Raw genomic sequence first — 19,615 nt, 5'->3', positions numbered from 1 at the left:
TGGCTGATTAACTGGGCAATACTCCATGCAGTCGAGTTTGTTGTTTGTAACATCTGCCGTCATGTCACATTTAGCTTTTTTCTTTATGTCTACGATTTAATTTTGTTTTATTAGGAGATAACGTTTCCAAAGATGGTGGCCAGCTGCTGTCGATTCCTTTGTTACTTTTGCCGCATCAGCCGTCACAACCAGGGAGCCCTGTTTGACCATCTCAGCTACCTTCTGGAAAACAGCAGTGTCGGACTTGGTAAATCCTCCTCTCACACTTGGCTGCGTCAGTGTTTAAGTAACAGAAACTCAATACAATTAAAACACAAATAACCCTTCATTGCGCAACACAACTTTATTTGTTTTCGCCTGTAACTCACAGTTTTAACAGAAGTGTTTCAACTCTTAAGGTGTAAGCTACCATTTCGGTTTGTAGGGTTGTTGTGAGGATGTCATTACATTTTAAGTGTCTAACTTAGAGCGCTTCACAAAGGCAGTTTGCTGAGTAAAAATGTATTGAGGGAGTGTTGCATTGCGTCTGAACCTTTTGTACTTTTTGCTGGACACTCCCTTGCAAACAATGAAATGAAGAAAAAAGTTATTTTCTAAGTTGCTCTTGGTAGAGTTGGGCTGCGATACCCTTGTGATGGCCACAGTATCTTTATCCTTTGATAAGAACCTCCAACGTCCTGACATATAGTTTATGAGCTGGTGCTCTAATTGTCTAATGCCTTTTTGTCCCTCAGCTTCCCCGTCCATGCGTGGAGCCACTCCTCTGGATGTGGCAGCGGCCTCTGTGATGGATAATAACGAACTGGCCTTAGCGCTGACGGAACCTGACCTAGAGAAGGTGAATTCATATTCCTCTACGATCCCGATCTCAACCGTATCCATTATGTAGACATATATAAGTGCTCTGCTCTATATTGAACACGGGCTGCCCTTGCTTATCATTTTTCAGTGTCACTGTCATTTCACTCATGTTATTGATTGTCTGCTGTTGTGAAATCTTTGTGTTCACCCCCCACCACTTTCCTGCTGTTGATTTGATGATGCCAGCAGTAATAATGAGCAACACATTACACAACTGTTACCACTTGCATAAATACAATCTGATCTAATAAATACTAATAATCTGATCTAAGGTGGTGCAGTACCTGGCTGGCTGTGGTCTCCAGAGCTGTCAGCTGCTGGTGGAGAAAGGCTACCCTGATGTTGGCTGGAACCCGGTGGAGGGCGAGCGTTACCTGGACTTTCTACGTTTTGCTGTCTTCTGCAATGGTAATGTTTTTTTTTAGCAATTTGTTTAGTCTGTGGTTGGTTTGTTTATCCCTATTGTTGTCATTCGTCTTTAAACAAGTCATCCATCGTATCTGGGACAAGTCAGTGAGACTATTTGTGTCAGTTCAAGAACAGTAAGAGCAAAATGAAGCTGTGTGATTTCATGCTGCCATTTAAGTAAGCTATTTGCCATAGAGGTAATTAATTTTCTGGTTCGTGTTCTATCGATCTTCTTCACTCTGATGCGGTGCCCAGAAGGCATCAGTTCAAATTGCCCTTGAGGGTATTGACAGTTCAGCCAAAGGGCATTGAATTTCACACCACGTATCCATCAATGATATCAGCTTTAACCTTTTTTCCAGCCCGTCTTTAGCTGTATATAAATTAACTTAAGTGGCATCATTATTTATGTGATTTTGATATATCAATTTCCAGTCCTAAAAATTCACTCATGAGTCTGAGTCAAAAATGTTGCTCTAAGCTGTTCAGTTATTTCTCACAGACAATCATAGAGTTCACCAGTGGTTAGTTTTCTTTGTTATTTTATCATTTGTCGACAGGTGAGAGTGTCGAGGAAAATGCTTACGTGGTTTTGAGGTTGCTGATTCGTAGGCCCGAGTGTTTTGGCCCCGCCCTGCGTGGTGATGGGGGAAATGGTCTCCTAGCAGCCATGGAGGAAGCTATCAGGATCTCGGAGGACCCCTCTATGGATGGACCTTGCACCGCATACCAGTCCAACAGAACACTGTAGGTATTAAATGTGTGCATAAAAACTTTATTATTATACAATCAAACAAAGTCTTATTCATAAAGAAACTGCCTAACGGATGCTTTACAGGCTCTGCAGAGGACAAGACTGCAGTTGCAGTGAATTGTGTAGATCATGTAGAAAGATACTCATAAAATAACTTTCTTTAATTATTTTCTTTATCTCCATTTCTACCCTATCACTTTTTCTCACAGAAATGTGTAATCTTACTGGTTTTGAGTTCACCGGCGAATAAAATCCAATTTCAACATCATTAATCTTAATCAGAGTCGAGAGTTTTTTTGATCTGGAATTACATGGTTTCTGTAACAGTGATTCATCAAGTATAAAATCTAAATGTTAGAATTTTAAATAGGCAATGTGAGGTTATCGAAATGTAATCACTGTATTCAGCCTGCTCATTTGTGTTCGTGTAGAAGTTAACCTAAAAACAAAATTTCAAGTTTAAAAACACTGATATATTCAGCCTCTGGTCTGTCTGCATTTCTATTCAAAATGTAAAGTCTTTAGTAAAGCTCTTATATTGCCTGGCTAATGATATTAGCCAGATATGATATTGCTATATTTAGAAATATTGTATCTTTAACAATCCTCATTGATTATTCTACTTCACGACAAGCCATTCTGACCATTGTGGTTATTTCCCGGAACAGAGATGTTGTCCAGGACCCGGACGATGACCTTGTTCACATGGGGCACGCCATCATGAGCTTCTACTCAGCGCTTATTGACTTACTGGGGCGCTGTGCTCCAGAGATGCATGTGAGTGTTTTCCCAACCTTCAGCAGCCATTTCTCATCAACATCCAGTGATGGCCGAAACAATAAAGCCTAATGGAGAAAGTCTGCAAACTGCTTTTTGAAGATTGAGTCACAATGATGCCCCCCCCCCTTTTCATAAAAAACTCAGTTTAATGCTTTTATAGATTAACCATTCCACATAATGGCTTGGTCCTCATACAAACTTTTTAGACATAAACATGAAACATTAAATATTTAAAAATAACGATGGGAATTTGCTCTACGATTAAATTTAATGTCAGAGTCACTGCTTGGAATTGAAACTCCATGGCAATAAAATGTCTTTTATTGGTCCGTACTGTGTTAATACACAGTGAAAGATCATGTTTATTGTAAACACTCGTATATTATGTTGTTTCCCAGTTTTACCTGGTGCTTTATGATATCCATCAGAACAAAAGCTCTGGTGATATTTACTAGACGCTGACAGATCCTGTCTGAATGTGCTCCGCCTGCACTAGAAAGCAATGTGTTCAGAATACTTATCAAAGGTCATAGAAATGTAGTGAAACCTTTGAGAATATCAGGAACAGCAACTGCAATTGAAAAAAATTACGGGATGTGCCCATCAGTAAATTTCCCATCAGTTGTAACTGACTTTTTTTCTTCTGAATTCTTGGTCTAGTTAATTCAAGGGGGCAAAGGAGAAGCCATCCGTATCCGGGCCATTCTGAGGTCGCTCATCCCCGTCCAGGATCTGGAGGGAGTCGTCAGTATCTCCTTTCAAATCCCTTCAGTGTCTAAAGGTTTAAAGAATCCATCAGTCAATGTTAACATCACTACAGTACAACCTGGTGTGCTAAATTATGAGACATTAAACCCCCACTCCATGACTTTTTTATAGTCACCCATGTCCCCATTGTGTATGTACTGTATATAGATAAATGTACTGTACACATTATGTCAACATGACCTTTGTATCTAATCTCCACCTTGTATTTCTTCCTCCAGATGCTGTGGTGGTTGAGCCTGACCTGTCCACGGTTTTCTGCCCAGACCACAAAGCAGCTGTGGTTCTGTTCCTCGACCGAGTTTATGGCATCGAGAACCAGAGCTTTTTCCTCCACCTCCTGGAAATTGGTTTTCTGCCGGACCTTCAGGCAGCCGTCTGGCTTGACACCGTGAGCAGTGATAACTTAAGTTTCCTCACCCCTGACCCCACTGACTTCATATTGATCCAAGTTGTTTCGTGTCACCAATGAAAAATAGCTACTTCTCTGCCCCCCTGTCTTGAGCATCACAGCTCATAACATCTCTATGATTGTTGAATAGTCCTTTTAAACATGACTTCATGCACTGACTCACAAACGACTCGTCTGTCTCTGTGTTTGATTCCAATTACACAATTATACATGCAGTATATTTTCAGTCTTTATGTTCTATATAAGGAATCATTATTTACTTGACCGTGGTATTTCTTCTTGCTGCCTTCTTCTTCTTGTCAAGTGCCACTCAGGTAATTAGACTCTGTGCGAGCCTAACCTCCTTTTCTACCATTGCAGGCTGATTTAGGATCCACGGACATGGCTCTGGCCCTCAACAGATACTTGTGTACAGCTGTTCTCCCCCTGCTCATCAAGTGTTCCGCTCTTTTCTGTGGATTAGAGGACCATACTGTGCTGGTTGATTCCTTCATCCAAGCCGTCTACAGCCTCTCCAGAGCTCTTAGTTTGACCAAGGCTCAGAGAGACACTATAGAAGATTGTTTGTTGGTCTTGTGCAGGTAGGATTTTTAGTTTGTGTTATGAAGCTACCACACTACTCCACAAGGTTGTTATTGTGAGTTGTTGCTTTTGCTGTCTGCAGGTAGGGTATTCATTTTCCAGCAAGTTACTAATAGATCATATGTGATGCAGTGTTATTTTCAGTAGCTGTAACTTCAGTGGTCTGTTCTTTTTTATTTTTAAATTGTTTAATTGCACTATTAGCTTCTTATTCCCATTCACCTCACTGCCTCTTTGCTGTTTGTCCAAATAAAATGCTGAGACGAGAAATGAGAAACAACAAATAATTGTTAGCTGATGCGCACTCGTTAGCGCTTTCTCATTCCCACTCATTATATTTAATGAATCACTGTAAATCCATTTTTTTTTGCCTAATCCAGATATAATTTACCAAATTCAGTCTGAATGTTAATGATCTGATCAACGTCTTTCCTGTGGCATCTTCTTAATTATGTGTCATTCTTCTGCGACTTAGTAATCAGCCATAAAAACCAGTCACTGTGCATTTGTGCATGTGACTAATCCCGCACTCATCGGCGTCCTCAGCAAACTCCAACCATCCGTGATGCAGCCTCTTCTCCGGCGTCTCGTCTTCGATGTTCCTCATCTCACGGACCATAGCAAAATGCCGCTGAAGGTGAACACACACATTTTGCAGATTGCTACAATGATGGAATATAATAATAAACCAACCAAACATTGTGTGTTTTATCGATTTCAATTAATACTTTTATCTGTTAGCTCTTAACCAGTCACTATGAGCAGAGGTGGAAGTACTACTTGCTAAGTGGCGGGCAGGGAGACCAGAATTTGGCTTCCGAAGAGGAGCTGCACTTGTCTACAACGTTGTTCTGGGGAGTGTTTAAGGCCTTGGCCAAGAAGGTAAAGTACTGAATGAAAGTGATTTAAAATTACAGTCCTACTTTCCTGGAGCAAAGAAAAATATTTGCTCCAATAAGTTTTAGAAAATGAATAATTGATAACCATTGATTTCTCGCTTCATTTCTTTTCCCATTCTCCTAAAAAAGTCAATTTCAGGAGAAACAGCAAACATTAGTACACACTTGAGATGAAGAGTTTATTTTTCATATGCTGGAGGTAACTCATCCTTAAACCAGCCTTGGTAGAGAGAGACACAGAATGAGAGACGTGATCAATAACTGAATCTTCTTTCTCAAAATATTCCTGCCTGACACTTACTCGACTGATTCGGAAAATGAAAATATCAAAGAAATGAGCTCATGGCTTCCTTTCAGGCCCACGGGTGGCACATATCAAACAACCTTAGAAATTGATTCCACAGCTCTCATTGCCAAGAATTCAGTATCTTTTATACTGTATCCAAGTTTTACAGTATTGTTGTATAGTTGAAACTAAAGTTGAAGCTACAGTATCACACACTCTTAACATCCTCTTAAATAAGTGTAATATTGTTGCCTTTTCTTTTTTAACTTGACTTATACAAAATCACACAACTACAAAAAAAAACTTTAGACCTAACTTACTTGGCTTCTGAAGCAGGTTTCTTACATGGAATTTATTTGGTGTGCATGAGAACAGTGGCTACTAGTCTCAGACTTTGGGATCCCTTTGTATGTCTTTCTATCCAAAACAATTAAATCCGATGTGTTATTAAATTTGAATTGAATAAGCTGTTTTTCCTCAGCTGAGTGGTTCTATTTGTAAAATTCACACATATGTCCAAAGTAATGAAAACCAAGGACACGCATCGTTACTGTGGCAGAGCACCCAAAATCAGGCTTAGCCAGTATCTCTCTCTCACCCTGTCCTGGGCTCTCTCTCCCACACTCTCTCCTTATCCAACTCCACAGCCCTATGAGCCTCAGTTATTCAGGCTCTGCGTCCAATGTCTGGCTGCAGTGGCCAAGGCGCTGCCTCCTGACCACGTGGACTCGAGCCGTGTGTCTCAGATGGAGAAGAAATCCTCCACGGACACAGATGGACACTTTGATCCACGGCCTGTAGATACTTCCAAGTAAGATAATGAGCAGCAATTTTTTACTGATTACAGTAAAAAAAATTGCAATTTGATTCTGGGTTTTGTGGAAATTAGCTTTTCTGTTCCAATAATGACTCAAACTAATGTGTTGGACAGAATTCACTTTTGGGCAAAGGAGCATATTCAACTGAGATAGAGCAACAGAAATTGATATGTTATTTCCTTTTCTGCTCTAGCATATCAGTTCCAGAGAGACTGGAGTTTGTAGTGAACAAGTATGCAGAGCACACTCATGAGAAGTGGTCACTTGACAAGGTAATATCATAATAATAATAATTCTTCAGGCTGCTGAAGGTGCAAAGTAGAGATGATGAATAGATAGATAGATAGATAGTTTTATTGTCATTGCACAGTACAACAAAATCAGTACTCACATATAACAGACAATTATTAAATAAGTACAAACTTTACTAATTTAAGTGCAACAATATAAATAAAAACCTCTGAGACAAAGATGTAGGAAACACAATAGGAACTGAATTATTCCAGTTGGAGTATTGCACATGTGAGAGTTGATAGTGCAGTCATATACAAATATATAAATACACAAATACATGTATGTTCATAAGCTCTATGTGTAAAAAGTATGTATGATCACATCTGAACCACCGTATGTATCTGTGTGTCATCTTTTGTCAGTTTGCAAATGGCTGGGTTCATGGGGAGCAGCTGTGTGAGAACAGCAAGGTTCACCCTCTCCTCAAGCCATACAGGGCTCTGGCTGAGAAGGTACACCGAGAAATCAGTTTTTATGTGTGTGTGTGTGTGTATGTCTGTGAGTGTACTTTGTCAAAGGAAGCAGCGAACTGACAAATCCCAGAGGCACGTACATACCAAATGTGGTGTACGTAATATAAAAGATGAAATAGCCTCAGTTCGTGGTCTTTGAATTTTTACCCTGTTGCCAAAATCCTGATGTGTGGGGTGAAAAACACATGCTTTTGAAAATATCCAAATATTTCAAGCATGTTCTGCTCCTCTCCTTTCCTTTTATGACCCAAGTTTCAGTTCGACATGAGCGTTTATTTATATTTCGGAGTTCTGCAGGAGAAGGAGGGATACCGCTGGGCCATTAAAGAGACAATAAAGAGCATGCTGGCCTTTGGATGGACCATAGAGAGGACTAAAGAAGGAGATGCATCAGGCAGCCATACATGTGCACAAAGAGTTTCTCAGTCTGGACAGGTATGTGTACTCCACAGTCCCCATTTAATCAGCCACTTGGGGACCTGACAAGTCTTTGCATAATAAAACTAATGTCATTAAACGTCTCCAATACTGAGTTTGACATGTTTGTCTGTTGTAGCTTTCTTTTGAGGGAGCGTCAACTTTCAGCCCCAAACCAATGGATGTGAGCAGCATCATCTTATCGTGGGAGCAGTGTGTACGTAACTACACCATTTACTACTTTACACATCATTCAAGTCAGTTGAACTTTGGTTCTACTTTAAGTTTGGCACAGAGGCGACAGTGTCCTCTCTTTGGTTTGGTTGTGAATTAGAAAAATAACTAATCACCTAACCAAACTTTATTAACAATAACAGGCAGCTGGGAGATATTTGCCTGCTCTCATCAATAAAGAAAAGCTAGGAATAGAGGAGTTCATGTGCCAAACGTTTGAAAATAGATTTGACTCTTTTCTTCAGGCTATGGCGGAACAGTTAGCTGAAAACAATCACAATACCTGGGCTAAGAGGAAGAAATCGGAACTTGAGAGTAAAGGTATTCCTCTCCGCTCCTCCCCCTCCTCTCCTTTCCTCTCCCATCCTCTCCTCTCCTTAGTTGTAATACATTCAACTCATATCTGTTCTCAGGAGGAGTTAAACCTTCAATGCTTGTACCCTATGATACCCTGACTGCCAAGGAGAAGACCAAATTCAGAGAAAGAGCCCGTGACGTCCTTAAGTTCCTTAAGCTCAATGGCTACACTGTGTGGAGGTGAGTGCAGAATGAGCTTTACTAAGCAGAAAGGTGATGTGATACACTATGTATGAAGTGGGGAGCAATGAGGTGTTCCATGCTCAGGTCCTAGTGGTGTTACTCATGGATGTCTATCAGACCCCAGTATTTTTTTAAATAATTACCAGCACAGGTCATGACCTGAAGTGCACCACAGCCAGTGAATCACATAATTGTATTGCCTCTTTGTCTTCCACATCAGTGTCTTGAAATACTTTCTATAAAAATTTGGGAATAAAATACGTATATACATTATTGTACAGCGTTCAAGGTTAGTGTTTCACTCTCATCCACAGGGATCGGAAGACGGTGGACATGGACTTTCCAGCTGTAGCCAACTGCCTCAGCTACATTCTCCTTCAGCAGATCCTGTCTCGCACGGAGGAGGCCCAAGAGCACATGTTGGAGCTGGGTAACTTTATAGTGATCATGAAAGTATTTTAAAGACCAAAGAATATAAGAAGATAAAACACTTTGATTAACTTTTACATTATACATCCCAAAGATATGAGTGCACCACCTCCCTGACACTGTAAAGTTTTAAGCCTTCAATCTTCACACTTTAGTTTTGTGAATAGTGAGAATCAGTCTCTTGAGTCCACATTCATAAATCGTGCCTCAGGTTTTGCTTTGAATCATCACAAAAATAGTTCAGACAAGGCCTTGTGGCCCGGACTTGTGTGATAGTTTGTCCATAGTTTTAGGTTCAGTCTCGATATTAAAGGACTCAATGTTTCATTGTTTTTCTTTCCAGAGGTGATGCAAGCGAGAGGACAGACGACCAAAGGGGACAAAGTTTCACATCAGGAAGAAATGGATTTTTTTCCCAAGGTTTGACTCAGATCAAACATTATATCCAAACACAGTTGAAATCGCCTGTTTGATTCGGAGTCTCTTACATTGATTCTCAGTGCCCCACCCTCCTCATTTTTCCAATGATATTTTCTTTCTTCTGCTGCTTAGCCATTTTTCTTATTTAATTTGCATAATCTAATTAGATGTTGCCATGGGCAACCCCTCTAAGTAAGACCCTTTGTGGCTGTGTAATTTATTTAACCATTTTGGAAATCCATGTGGGCGTGTCAATTGCCATCGGGACATTGATTAAAGCTTCCCACACACTTCTGCCCCTGAGAAGGCAGCGAATGAAAAGAGTTTATTTTTCATTGATGGGACCCCTGAGTCAGACCCAGTCAGACAAGACCATGAACAGCCATGCCTCAGAGCTCAATACCCCCCCACACACACACACACACTCAACCACACAGTCACACAACCATGCACGTCTCTGTGTGTCCATCAGCCGTTCCATCAGTCTGTCTGAATTTCCAGTGCTTAATAAGAAGAACTAATGGAGTGCAAAATGTTTAACCTCTCTTCCCCTCAGCTCCTTGTATGGTCCATCATTATGAACTCGTGTTAACCTTGCAGCCACTCCTGAGAACTATTTTTTATTACCTTTGAAAAATGTCATGCTGAATTATGAGGCTTCTTTCTGTTTTCTATTCAATGTAATGGTTCAGTCATTAGAAATCGGATATTTGTCTAAGTGAGTGTGACGTAGCCTAAATGAAGCACTGGCACAAGCAGGCACAGAAACCGTGTGTTGTTGTCAAACAGCTTGAAGTTATTTTTTAAATGTAAATATTAAAGCTCATTAGATTAATTTAAGGTGAATGTTGATTTATGAAGTGACCATTGGCCATTGTTCCATTCACCAGGTCATCCTTCCTCTTTTGGAAGAATATGTGAAAAGCCACCACCTGTATTTCCTGTCCACGTCAGTCTGCTCAAGTGGGAACAGAACCCATGCCTCAAAAAAAGAAAAGGAGATGATTGCATGGTATGTGTTTTTTTTTTTTTTTATCCTGGTCTTGAAGATAATATTTTTGAGAATTCCTCGGACATGTTTTGCATAATAACAGTTTTATTGAAGTTGGATTTTTCTGTTCGGTCTTTTCTCTGATTTTAATTCCCTGTCATTACTCTTCCACTCCTCTTCTGTCATTATTTTACTTGTCTCTTCTTGTCACATCCAGCCTCTTTTGCAAGCTTGCAGCCCTCGTAAGACACAGAATCTCACTCTTCGGTAAGGACGATGGGGAAATGAAGCTTATGCAGATGCAAATTTATTGTAATTGTTCTCTTATTTGTTTCTTCCTGAGTTTTCCTCTTTCGTTTTTCCACAACTTGTGCAAATGCATATTTTATAATTGCATATTGCCGTTTTGAATTCATGTGTGTTTCTTCTTAGGAAACGAAGCCTCGCCAGTTGCGAGCTGCCTCCACGTTTTGGCTCAGGCTCTGGATGCCAGGTAGCTATAGATGGCACGACAGTCACACTCTGCCTGGATCGATGTCCTTGCTCTGCTGACAGCTAAGTCAGTGTCACTCCACCGTGTCTGAGGATGACATGACTGGTGTAATTGAGCCACTGATACACTGATGCTATCTAATTGTGGTGGATATCACTTTTATTCCCCGAGGACAAAGCCTCTGAAGCATGAAGCATAGAACCAGACTCTCCGCTCGGCAGAGATTGATAGAATTGGAAGATGGATTATCAGCTGATTAGTCCACTTACAGTCATTCAAAAGAAACCTTTAACATTTAAAGTGTCATTGTTCTTTTCACGACAACAAACAATATTTCTAAGCCTCTAAATTTAAACTCATCTTATCCTTTCACTTCAGTACATTGGTGAAATCATCCCCGGGGCCAATCCAAGCATCTCTGCACTCATTCTTTGAGGCAGCTGCTGCTGATCTGGAGATGACTGTGGAAAACCTCTCCACGACATTGGTCTCTTTACCTCCGAGTCGGATTCAACAAGCTAGAGGAGTGGCTAAGGTTCTCAGCTACACAACCTCTGTTCTTCTGCCCACCCTCACCTCTCTCTTCCAGCATCTTGGGAACCAGAACTGTGGGGTGGATCTCCTGGGTAAGTGCTGACCTTGTTGTTGATCTTTGCGACAGAAGAAAGTCTTAAATAATAGTAGTGTTACATCCTAAAACACACAGTTACATATTGTATCATCTCAGTGGTAGATACACAACCACTGTGCTGATGGGCTGGATGAACATCTGGCTTCCACACTGCTGAAATCACTCAGGGCTGCCCGTCCTTCAACTTCCTACCTTCTACCTCTTTGAAATCAGCTCTCATTAAATATCTCAGTCGTGGCCCCAGAGCAGCTGGAGCACATTGTCCCTCTCACTAATAATCCAATCTTACAGTAACTATCAATTTCCTGAATCAGCAGCTGTTCAGCTTGTCCATCTCCCTGTGATCGTGTGCTGTCAGCTTTCTCACCCTCTGTCCCCTACTGAACGAAACTTCACAACGATGTCAGCTTTAAGCGTCCTCTTGTCTTTCCAGTGGGGGGTATCCAGGTGTCCTGTTACAGGATCCTCAACAGCGTCTACTCTCTGGGCATCAGTAGCAGCATCTACATGGAGGGGTACTGTCTACATTCAAATGGGATTTCAGAGTTGGGGCTGCTGATGAAAATGTCTAATGTTTTCTATACTGTTGTCTTCTCCTGCTTACTTAGATATTTTTTCATTGTTTCATCCAAACATAAAATATTTGGAAATAATGGAAAGCAGATTTATGCCAATTGATTGATTTTACATGATTGTGTCTATGACAAGTTATTGTCAGGCTGAAATTGGGGGAAAGAGAGAAATGATTTAGCCTAATGCAATAATTAGCAATCCTGCTCTGAAGAGCTTGATAAAATGTGGAGATGAGTCAGTCTCAAACTAATGATGCTTATCTGTTCAGGCAAAGACCGGCCGCAGGTGCTTGTCTGGCGGCTCTGACTGCTGCTTTTCCTGTTTGTTTCCTGGAGCCCGACTTCAATCAAAACAACCCTTACTCCATTTACAACACCCTGAGTGCTACTGAGAGAGAAGGTAATAAATAAACACCACGCACATCCAAATCCTACATCCCCCCTGTTCCCTCAGATTTATTTTCCAAATCCGTTTCCCTTAGACCTGGGGCTGCCGGATCAGCTGGTGGACACGTGTCCCCTCCTGCCTTCTCTGGAGCAGGCTCTCGGGGTGGTGGAGGAGTTGGCAGGTGCTGGTGCTGGAGCTCGCCAGGCCCACTACATCCATGTCACTGAGGTCACCTTGCCCATGCTGTGTAGCTATATGTCTCGCTGGTGGCACTGGGGCCCTGAGGGCGAGCTGGGCTTCCCACTCTGCACCTCTGTCACTCCTCATCATGCGAGTGACCTACTTGGCCACATCCTCCATATCATCCATAACCATGTGGGCGCGAGCCAGGGTGACTGGATGAAACAGCTGGCAGGTATTGTGCTGCTGGCTTATCTGGATTCCGTGTCAATCATGCTTCTTATTCTCCCCTTTTCCCTCATGTTTAATAGTTGTCATATGCTTCAGTATTTTCTCAGCCAATTATATTCAGAGCTCGCACGGAGCTGCTAAAGAGCCACTTCCTGCCACTGATGGAGAAGTTGAGGAAGAAGGCGGAGTGTGTGCTGCTGGAGGAGGAGCAGATGAAAGCAGAGGGCTGTTGTGCCTCTGAAGCAGAGTTGCAGATTCAGGAGAAGTTCACTGTACTGGTGCGAGACCTCTATGCCTTCTATCCCCTCCTCATCCCATTTGTGGACTCCAATCGGTAAGGCCACGGAGCTTAGCTGTGGAGAATCAAGTTTATTTTCTGAGGCCAATAGCTCCAGGAGTAATCTGAAGTATTTATAGACCCAATAACTGAAAGAAAATGACTTACTTACTTTATTGTATTTTATTTTGACCTCATCCCCCTAAGAACTATCATCCGGACTTTAAATACCTTTAGAAACTTTTGAGCACACATGTCTCTTGGAGATCTCGGAGGTGGAATTAAACAACTGTACTGAAAACAGAGCACACACAGTTTCTGTAGATACAAAGGAGGATTTTGAGGTGGTTATATCCGTGATTGTTTCAGCCGCATGAATATCTTAACAGGAATAAATTCAGTGGCGATAATGTGATGTGTTCTGTTTGTGTCATGTCTCAGAGCCAACTGGTTGAAAGAGTCAAACCTTGAGGCTGAGCAGCTGTTCAGCATGGTGGCAGAGGTCTTTATATTCTGGGCCAAATCTCATGTGAGGATGACACATCACAGTGTTTTTTTTTATTTATTAAATGCCATAAATACTCAAACCTACAGATAATGTAAACTCCCCCCCCCTGTCTTTGCTGCAACAGAACTTCAAATGGGAGGAACAGAACTACGTGGTCCAAAATGAAATCAACAACTTGGCTTTCTTGGTCAATAACGACACAATGTCCAAGGTCAGCCATATTTATTATTTAACGCTGTAATGTTAAGCAGACACTGATATGTAAGAAATGCATCTTGTAGGAAATCACTAAATGGCCTTTAAACACTCAGTTCGACCACGAGAAGAGGAGGATGAAGAGAAAGGGGGATCGGTATTCAGCGCAAACCTCTCTCATTGTGGCGTCTGTGAAGAGACTGCTCCCTGTGGGGCTGAGGGTTTGTTTTCCTAACGACCAGAGCCTCATCACTTTGGCTAAGAGCGGCTTCTCTCAGGTCGGTTGGAAATGTGGACAATTCTAGAATTAATGCAGTTGCCACGATGAAAAAAACTTTTAAATCACAGTGCAATGAGTTTGTTTTTTGATATTTTTGGTATTTATTGTATATCTAATGCTGGGTAATTGTTGACTTTCCATAGAAGAACACTGAAGATGAGATTCGAGAGCATGTTTTCCACGGACTTGTACATTTTCAGAATCAGGTAAAACCTAAAAACACCTTTTTGTGTCAAAGACCTTTTGTACAATATGACTGAGTATGTGTTTGAACTCATTTTGGGAGGTTTTATGTCTTTGCACAAAATTAAATACAATCCTAAAGGATATGTTGACTGATATTAGTGGCATCAGTCTATGCTAAGTCAGAGTGTAAATAACAAGAACAATCTGATAACATTGATTATATGAATTCCTGTTTGCACTATGCTCAGATAATAAACGAAGTGCATATATTTTCTACATTCTGCAGACACTCTGAATATTCATTGACATGCCTGAGTGCATGTGACTTTTAATTTGTGGAAGGCAACAAGTGTGAGGGAAATGAGATTGAAGAATGCTCGCGTAGCCGGTAACATCCAAGGCTGCTTTTTTCAATGATCTAAATCAATGACTCATTCTTCACCAGAGACATCCATGTGATTTACTCACCACACTGCACAATATATGCACGCAGTGTTTGTTTATTCATCACTCGCTGATAAATCTGTTTATTCATACGTCAGGGATGAAAATTACTTAAATTCTGCTTTCTCATTCGCATAAACAAACTTTTTAAAACAGAAAGTTGTGTATCTTAGGACAGCCCCTCCTGTCATCATTTGTTGGTTGTTAGGAATTAATAATCAACAGTGTGTCTTATTCGTTGTTCAAGCAAACAAATTAAAATAAATGAGAAAAGCAAGATCGAGGACAATATCCCCTAATGATGACTGTTAGTCTGCCCATTTCCAAACAAACTCCTTCCTGTTAAAGGTCTTTAATCAATCTTTTGCCACTTATTGCCTCAAAAGAAATTACTTGTTTCATGACAGCTTTTCTGAAAAGGTTTTTATTTGAATGGTTGAAATATAAGCACCTTAGAAAAATAGAAATAAATACTGTTATCTTTACAGGCATCGAGCAGCTTGAAGCAGGAAACCATTCAGACTGAACACCCGAACCAGTCAGAGGCCGTCACTGGCACCCAGAGGAATGTAGACAGGATTGTAGGAATAGCTCGTGTCCTTTATTACCTGGACCAGGTGAGCTTATTATATATAATGATGTATGATAAATATAAGACAAATCAAAGCCTCTTTGGATAGTGGAAGTTTCGTACATCGCCCTGTGATCTCTCTTTGGTTTTGGGTTCAGGTTGAACACCCGCAGAGAGGTAAGAAACCAGCATGGCAGCAGGTCCTATCCAAGCAGAGGAAACGAGCAGTGGTCGCCTGCCTGAGGATGGCTCCTCTCTACAACCTGCCCAGGTACAGACACATCAAGCATTTACATAATTCAGACTATAGTGCGGCTCAGGCCAATTTCCTGTCTGATTGTCTGAGAGTGAGAGAAAACTAACTGAGCCTGTCACAGAAGTGAATGAAAATCTTTGATTAAGGGTAATCCACTAGTCTTTGACAGAGTTTTTAAATCAATAACTTTGTTGAGCATGTCAGTGACAGCTTTACTTTGACCCACTGATATATGAGTCAATATGAGTCAGGGAAAAACCATCATGTCATCACATTTTGTTAACATTAGTTTTCTTTGGCCTTGAAAAAAACTCTTCTGAACAATAAACGCTGAGGAAGCTGAATTAGATTGTACAGAAGCACAATAGAACCACACACCTATTCAGGCACGTAAACGGCAGCTCTACGTGGTTCAGGAGACACGCGTGTGATGGAGAGGTAATGTGAAACTTATTTAGGGTATCAGTCACAGTTGTGTCAGATGCAAAGGGAACAAACACATTAGCATATTAAAACCCTGTGGCTGTTTGTGGATCGCAGGTGATAGATTCATATTATTTTGGCATATTTGCATGTTGTGAATAATAGCTATAGCTTATGGTAGCGCAGGACTCTTAACTCCCTCACTCTGGATGTATAATTACCCCGGACAGGCATAGGAGTCCTTGACGAATTAGTAATAATGAGTCTAATCAGAGCTTTTTTTTTGTGGTTTAATAGTTTCCTTCTATGCCGCCTGTTTTTCAATGTTATTTATTTGCATTTGTCAGATGCGAATGGGGGACAATATAAATCTCTGGATGTCTCTCACTCTTTCCTCGTCCTCTTCTCCTCTCCAGGCACAGAGCTGTCAACCTGTTCCTCCAAGGCTACAATAAATCCTGGATTTCAGCTGAAGACCACAGCTTTGAGGAGAAGCTGGTGGAGGATTTAGCCGTGAGTGGAAAAGGAGGCCATATTGACATCACAACATGTCTGCATTAACGTCTACATAAAAGAGCAAAATCTTTATAGGCTTTTATTCACTGTGCCTTTCTGTGATAACGAACTAGCAGCTAATTTATTGCCCTGATTAGGCAGCTTTATCCTCCAGGTTGAATATAAATCTCGCCTACTTTGCCGCATATATACTAATAACAACTAAGCTAATTAAAAATGTATACTGACATCCTTGGGTATATTTATGTTCTTTGTGTTTTCAGTGTGGAAATACTGCATACATTTTTTATTAACTAGTAGTATTGTTGTGTAGAATTTAGACAGGATTGTCAGAATATCAGAGCCATTAAAACATCGACATGCTTCCTGGCATTAAATGTGTAACTGTATTCAAGCAGGCGTATCTACACACAAAAGTTAAAACGTCTTGTGATGCCCGATATTTCACCAGGTCGCCGATGCACTGAGGCTTAAATCTCCCTATGTTATTGTCCTCTGTGTGCACTTAACCACGATCCTGTTACGTTTGTGTTTTTGTGTTGGTGTGTAGCAGTCAGCCACCAGGGGGTTGTGGATGGTCAGTGTGTGGCATTATTTAAGAGCATGTATTAGTAGCTTCTCTCTCTCTCTCTCTCTCTCTCTGGACTGCAGAAGGAAGGAGTGATGGAGCTGTGTGGGGGCGACAGAGGAGAAGAAAGGGATGTAGAAGAAGGTGCCAAACCAATCGATCCCCTCCTACAACTCATTACACTCTTCAGTCGAAGCGCGCTGATGGAAAGGAGGTGTGTGTGTGTGTTCATTATAAAAGATCACATGCAGTAAAAACCCCATTCCACTTTCATCACTGGTACTGGTCTTACTGAAAATCCATATCAAATTGGTCAGAAGGGTAATTTATTTTTTGTGTCCAACATCTGTGGCCATTGTTTTCTGAAAAGCCTGAGATCGGCGATATCTTTGTTCAGTTTCTTTCAAAGTTCACCCTGCAGAAATGTTTACAGGTTCTATTCATGTGGACTTTCTCTTACTTAATTTTAAAATAGAGTATTAACAGTTTAGTTTTCTAATTGTGTTGTTTTTGTATTCAGGTTATTAATTGAAACTGCAGATTATGAAATCTTCATTGGCGTTTTGTTTTCTCCACATGCTGCTTGTCGAACAAACATGTAACTAAATATTTTTCTAGTATCCCTGCAGTGTTCTTTTATTTATGCATGTTTAGATCCAGCCATCCCATTGAGGTGTCGCTGTGATATTTCAATTTGATCCCTTCAGAGTCCCACACATTCCACTCATTCACACCAGATATGCTCATATATCTGAGGTCGCGACATTAAATTAACTGCTCGAAGTCACTCTAAAGACAGTAGCGGTGGGTGAGCACTCCCACTCACACCTCAGATGTAATCACATCAGCCACATTCCAGGTGAACTGGTGGCGATCGATAAAAATGTTCACATGGAGGAAAGACACGCTGCTTTGAGACGGTTGTCCTTTCAGTTATGCAATCAAGAGGACGATGTTTAAGCCCTGTGAATGGATCCACAGATGATCAGCCGCACATTTGCTTGGACCCTGTCACTGACGAGCCATTTCAAGAATCCTGCTTGCATCTGTCCTGATTGTATCTCATTTGTCTTCTCTGTCCACAGTAAGCTTGGAAATGACAGTCTTTACATGTCCTACGCTGCTATTATGGCCAAGGTAAAAGAACATGAAGAATGATCTAAATGAGTCTATAAACGCTGTTATTTTCAAATACCTGCACTAAATAATATATATTGTACTATTATTTGATTGGTTTTACTGTCTGAGAAATGAGTGGTTATATTATATTTATTAATTTCGTGGTTTAGGAGGCTAGAAAAACACTCGGTACGTGAGAAACTCACAAGATTCATAATTTAAAAGATCTTCAATTTTCCAGTCGCTACTACAAAGGTTGCTTGTACTGGGTCAAAGGTCAGATACCAGTACAGTAACCACATGCAGTACATGACCCAAAGTGCAAGTAAAAATTGGAGCCCGTGAATTTGTAAATGTTACATCTTTTTCTATATTGATTTACTGTATTTTCTTTCGTCTTTTTTTCATCTCAACCTTGCTTTGTCCGTCGGCTGCAGAGCTGCCACAGAGAGGATGACGACAGTGGAAACCAGGAGGTGGAAAGCTTTGAAGTGAGTGAATGGGCTCTCACTGAGAAAAATACCTGTTTGATGTGGCACAATGTTTTCATCGTATTATTTTCTCTATAGTGTGATAATAATAACTTAAAACGATTGAACATTTATTCAGTCAGTTTATTCAAAATATATTCGTAGCAGTGTGAAAATACTGATATACATGAACTGATCATTCTACGGCTCAGGAGAAGGAGATGGAGAAACAACAGCTGCTGTACCAGCAGGCCCGGCTGCATCTTCGTGGAGCTTCAGAGATGGTTCTCCAAACTATCAGTGCCAGCAAAGGTAGGAAGGATGGTGTAAATTACTCATATTGAGTCTAGTCTGTAGTTTGGGTGAGAGGAATTTCTGTATTTTTTTCAAGTTTCTGTCTCCTTTAATGAACCCCCCGTCCTACAAGTAGGTACCATGATCTGAGCATTATTCTTTTGAGTCATTGTTAGTATTTGTTTCGCATCCCATCAGGGGCCATGGGCTCCACCATTGCCCCGACTCTGAAGCTGGGTATTGCTGTTCTCAACGGAGGGAATGCCACAGTTCAACAGGTACAATACTGCAGTTTTTATCCCTATTACTGTAGTAATAGAGTAATCCCCCAAGATGATTAGAATGAACATAAATAAGATTAAAGATTAGATGAGATGACATGAAAATATGGTCATTCCAGAAGCTCGATTAGACTGCCATGTAAATTGTGTGCAGGAGAAAAGGTCTAAAATATAAACAGAATAATTCTCTGTGTTAGAATCATGTTTATTAGTAAAATTTGTTGTTGACTGTTGAAGTCTGTTTTAAATGAATATTAAATTATCATTGTCTTTTCCTGCAATTATGTTTTTGTCTAAATTAAGCTCCTTTTCCTCAGCATGTTGAATTCTTCCTCATTAAGGACTAATCACTTCTGCATCTCACTATAA

At 40.7% G+C, this 19,615-nt stretch overlaps 1 protein-coding gene across 3 annotated transcripts in view; it reads left to right on the top strand.

Moving 5' to 3' along the window:
* Window positions 1-19,615, top strand: part of ryr2b (ryanodine receptor 2b (cardiac)) — a 57,957-nt gene that overhangs the window by 21,273 nt on the left and 17,069 nt on the right. For all 3 annotated transcript variants that reach the window (XM_047342396.1, XM_035173209.2, XM_035173210.2), the window contains 39 exons: window positions 115-247; window positions 735-838; window positions 1,134-1,269; window positions 1,830-2,016; window positions 2,692-2,800; window positions 3,464-3,584; window positions 3,790-3,959; window positions 4,341-4,561; window positions 5,109-5,199; window positions 5,304-5,444; window positions 6,395-6,558; window positions 6,759-6,837; window positions 7,222-7,311; window positions 7,630-7,767; window positions 7,889-7,966; window positions 8,229-8,304; window positions 8,397-8,520; window positions 8,838-8,953; window positions 9,296-9,372; window positions 10,263-10,384; window positions 10,581-10,630; window positions 10,796-10,856; window positions 11,235-11,482; window positions 11,921-12,002; window positions 12,329-12,459; window positions 12,542-12,862; window positions 12,955-13,192; window positions 13,577-13,664; window positions 13,768-13,854; window positions 13,955-14,116; window positions 14,262-14,324; window positions 15,237-15,365; window positions 15,478-15,590; window positions 16,415-16,511; window positions 17,166-17,296; window positions 18,168-18,219; window positions 18,639-18,692; window positions 18,884-18,983; window positions 19,164-19,243. In XM_047342396.1, the coding sequence (XP_047198352.1) occupies window positions 115-247; window positions 735-838; window positions 1,134-1,269; window positions 1,830-2,016; window positions 2,692-2,800; window positions 3,464-3,584; window positions 3,790-3,959; window positions 4,341-4,561; window positions 5,109-5,199; window positions 5,304-5,444; window positions 6,395-6,558; window positions 6,759-6,837; window positions 7,222-7,311; window positions 7,630-7,767; window positions 7,889-7,966; window positions 8,229-8,304; window positions 8,397-8,520; window positions 8,838-8,953; window positions 9,296-9,372; window positions 10,263-10,384; window positions 10,581-10,630; window positions 10,796-10,856; window positions 11,235-11,482; window positions 11,921-12,002; window positions 12,329-12,459; window positions 12,542-12,862; window positions 12,955-13,192; window positions 13,577-13,664; window positions 13,768-13,854; window positions 13,955-14,116; window positions 14,262-14,324; window positions 15,237-15,365; window positions 15,478-15,590; window positions 16,415-16,511; window positions 17,166-17,296; window positions 18,168-18,219; window positions 18,639-18,692; window positions 18,884-18,983; window positions 19,164-19,243 (4,764 nt within the window). The remainder of the gene's footprint in view (window positions 1-114; window positions 248-734; window positions 839-1,133; window positions 1,270-1,829; window positions 2,017-2,691; window positions 2,801-3,463; window positions 3,585-3,789; window positions 3,960-4,340; window positions 4,562-5,108; window positions 5,200-5,303; window positions 5,445-6,394; window positions 6,559-6,758; window positions 6,838-7,221; window positions 7,312-7,629; window positions 7,768-7,888; window positions 7,967-8,228; window positions 8,305-8,396; window positions 8,521-8,837; window positions 8,954-9,295; window positions 9,373-10,262; window positions 10,385-10,580; window positions 10,631-10,795; window positions 10,857-11,234; window positions 11,483-11,920; window positions 12,003-12,328; window positions 12,460-12,541; window positions 12,863-12,954; window positions 13,193-13,576; window positions 13,665-13,767; window positions 13,855-13,954; window positions 14,117-14,261; window positions 14,325-15,236; window positions 15,366-15,477; window positions 15,591-16,414; window positions 16,512-17,165; window positions 17,297-18,167; window positions 18,220-18,638; window positions 18,693-18,883; window positions 18,984-19,163; window positions 19,244-19,615) is intronic.

Source organism: Hippoglossus stenolepis, chromosome 12, assembly GCF_022539355.2.
Source record: "Hippoglossus stenolepis isolate QCI-W04-F060 chromosome 12, HSTE1.2, whole genome shotgun sequence".
Classification (NCBI taxonomy): domain Eukaryota; kingdom Metazoa; phylum Chordata; class Actinopteri; order Pleuronectiformes; family Pleuronectidae; genus Hippoglossus; species Hippoglossus stenolepis.
Note: the sequence above shows the minus strand (reverse complement) of the source record. Positions and strands in the feature narration are given on the sequence as shown.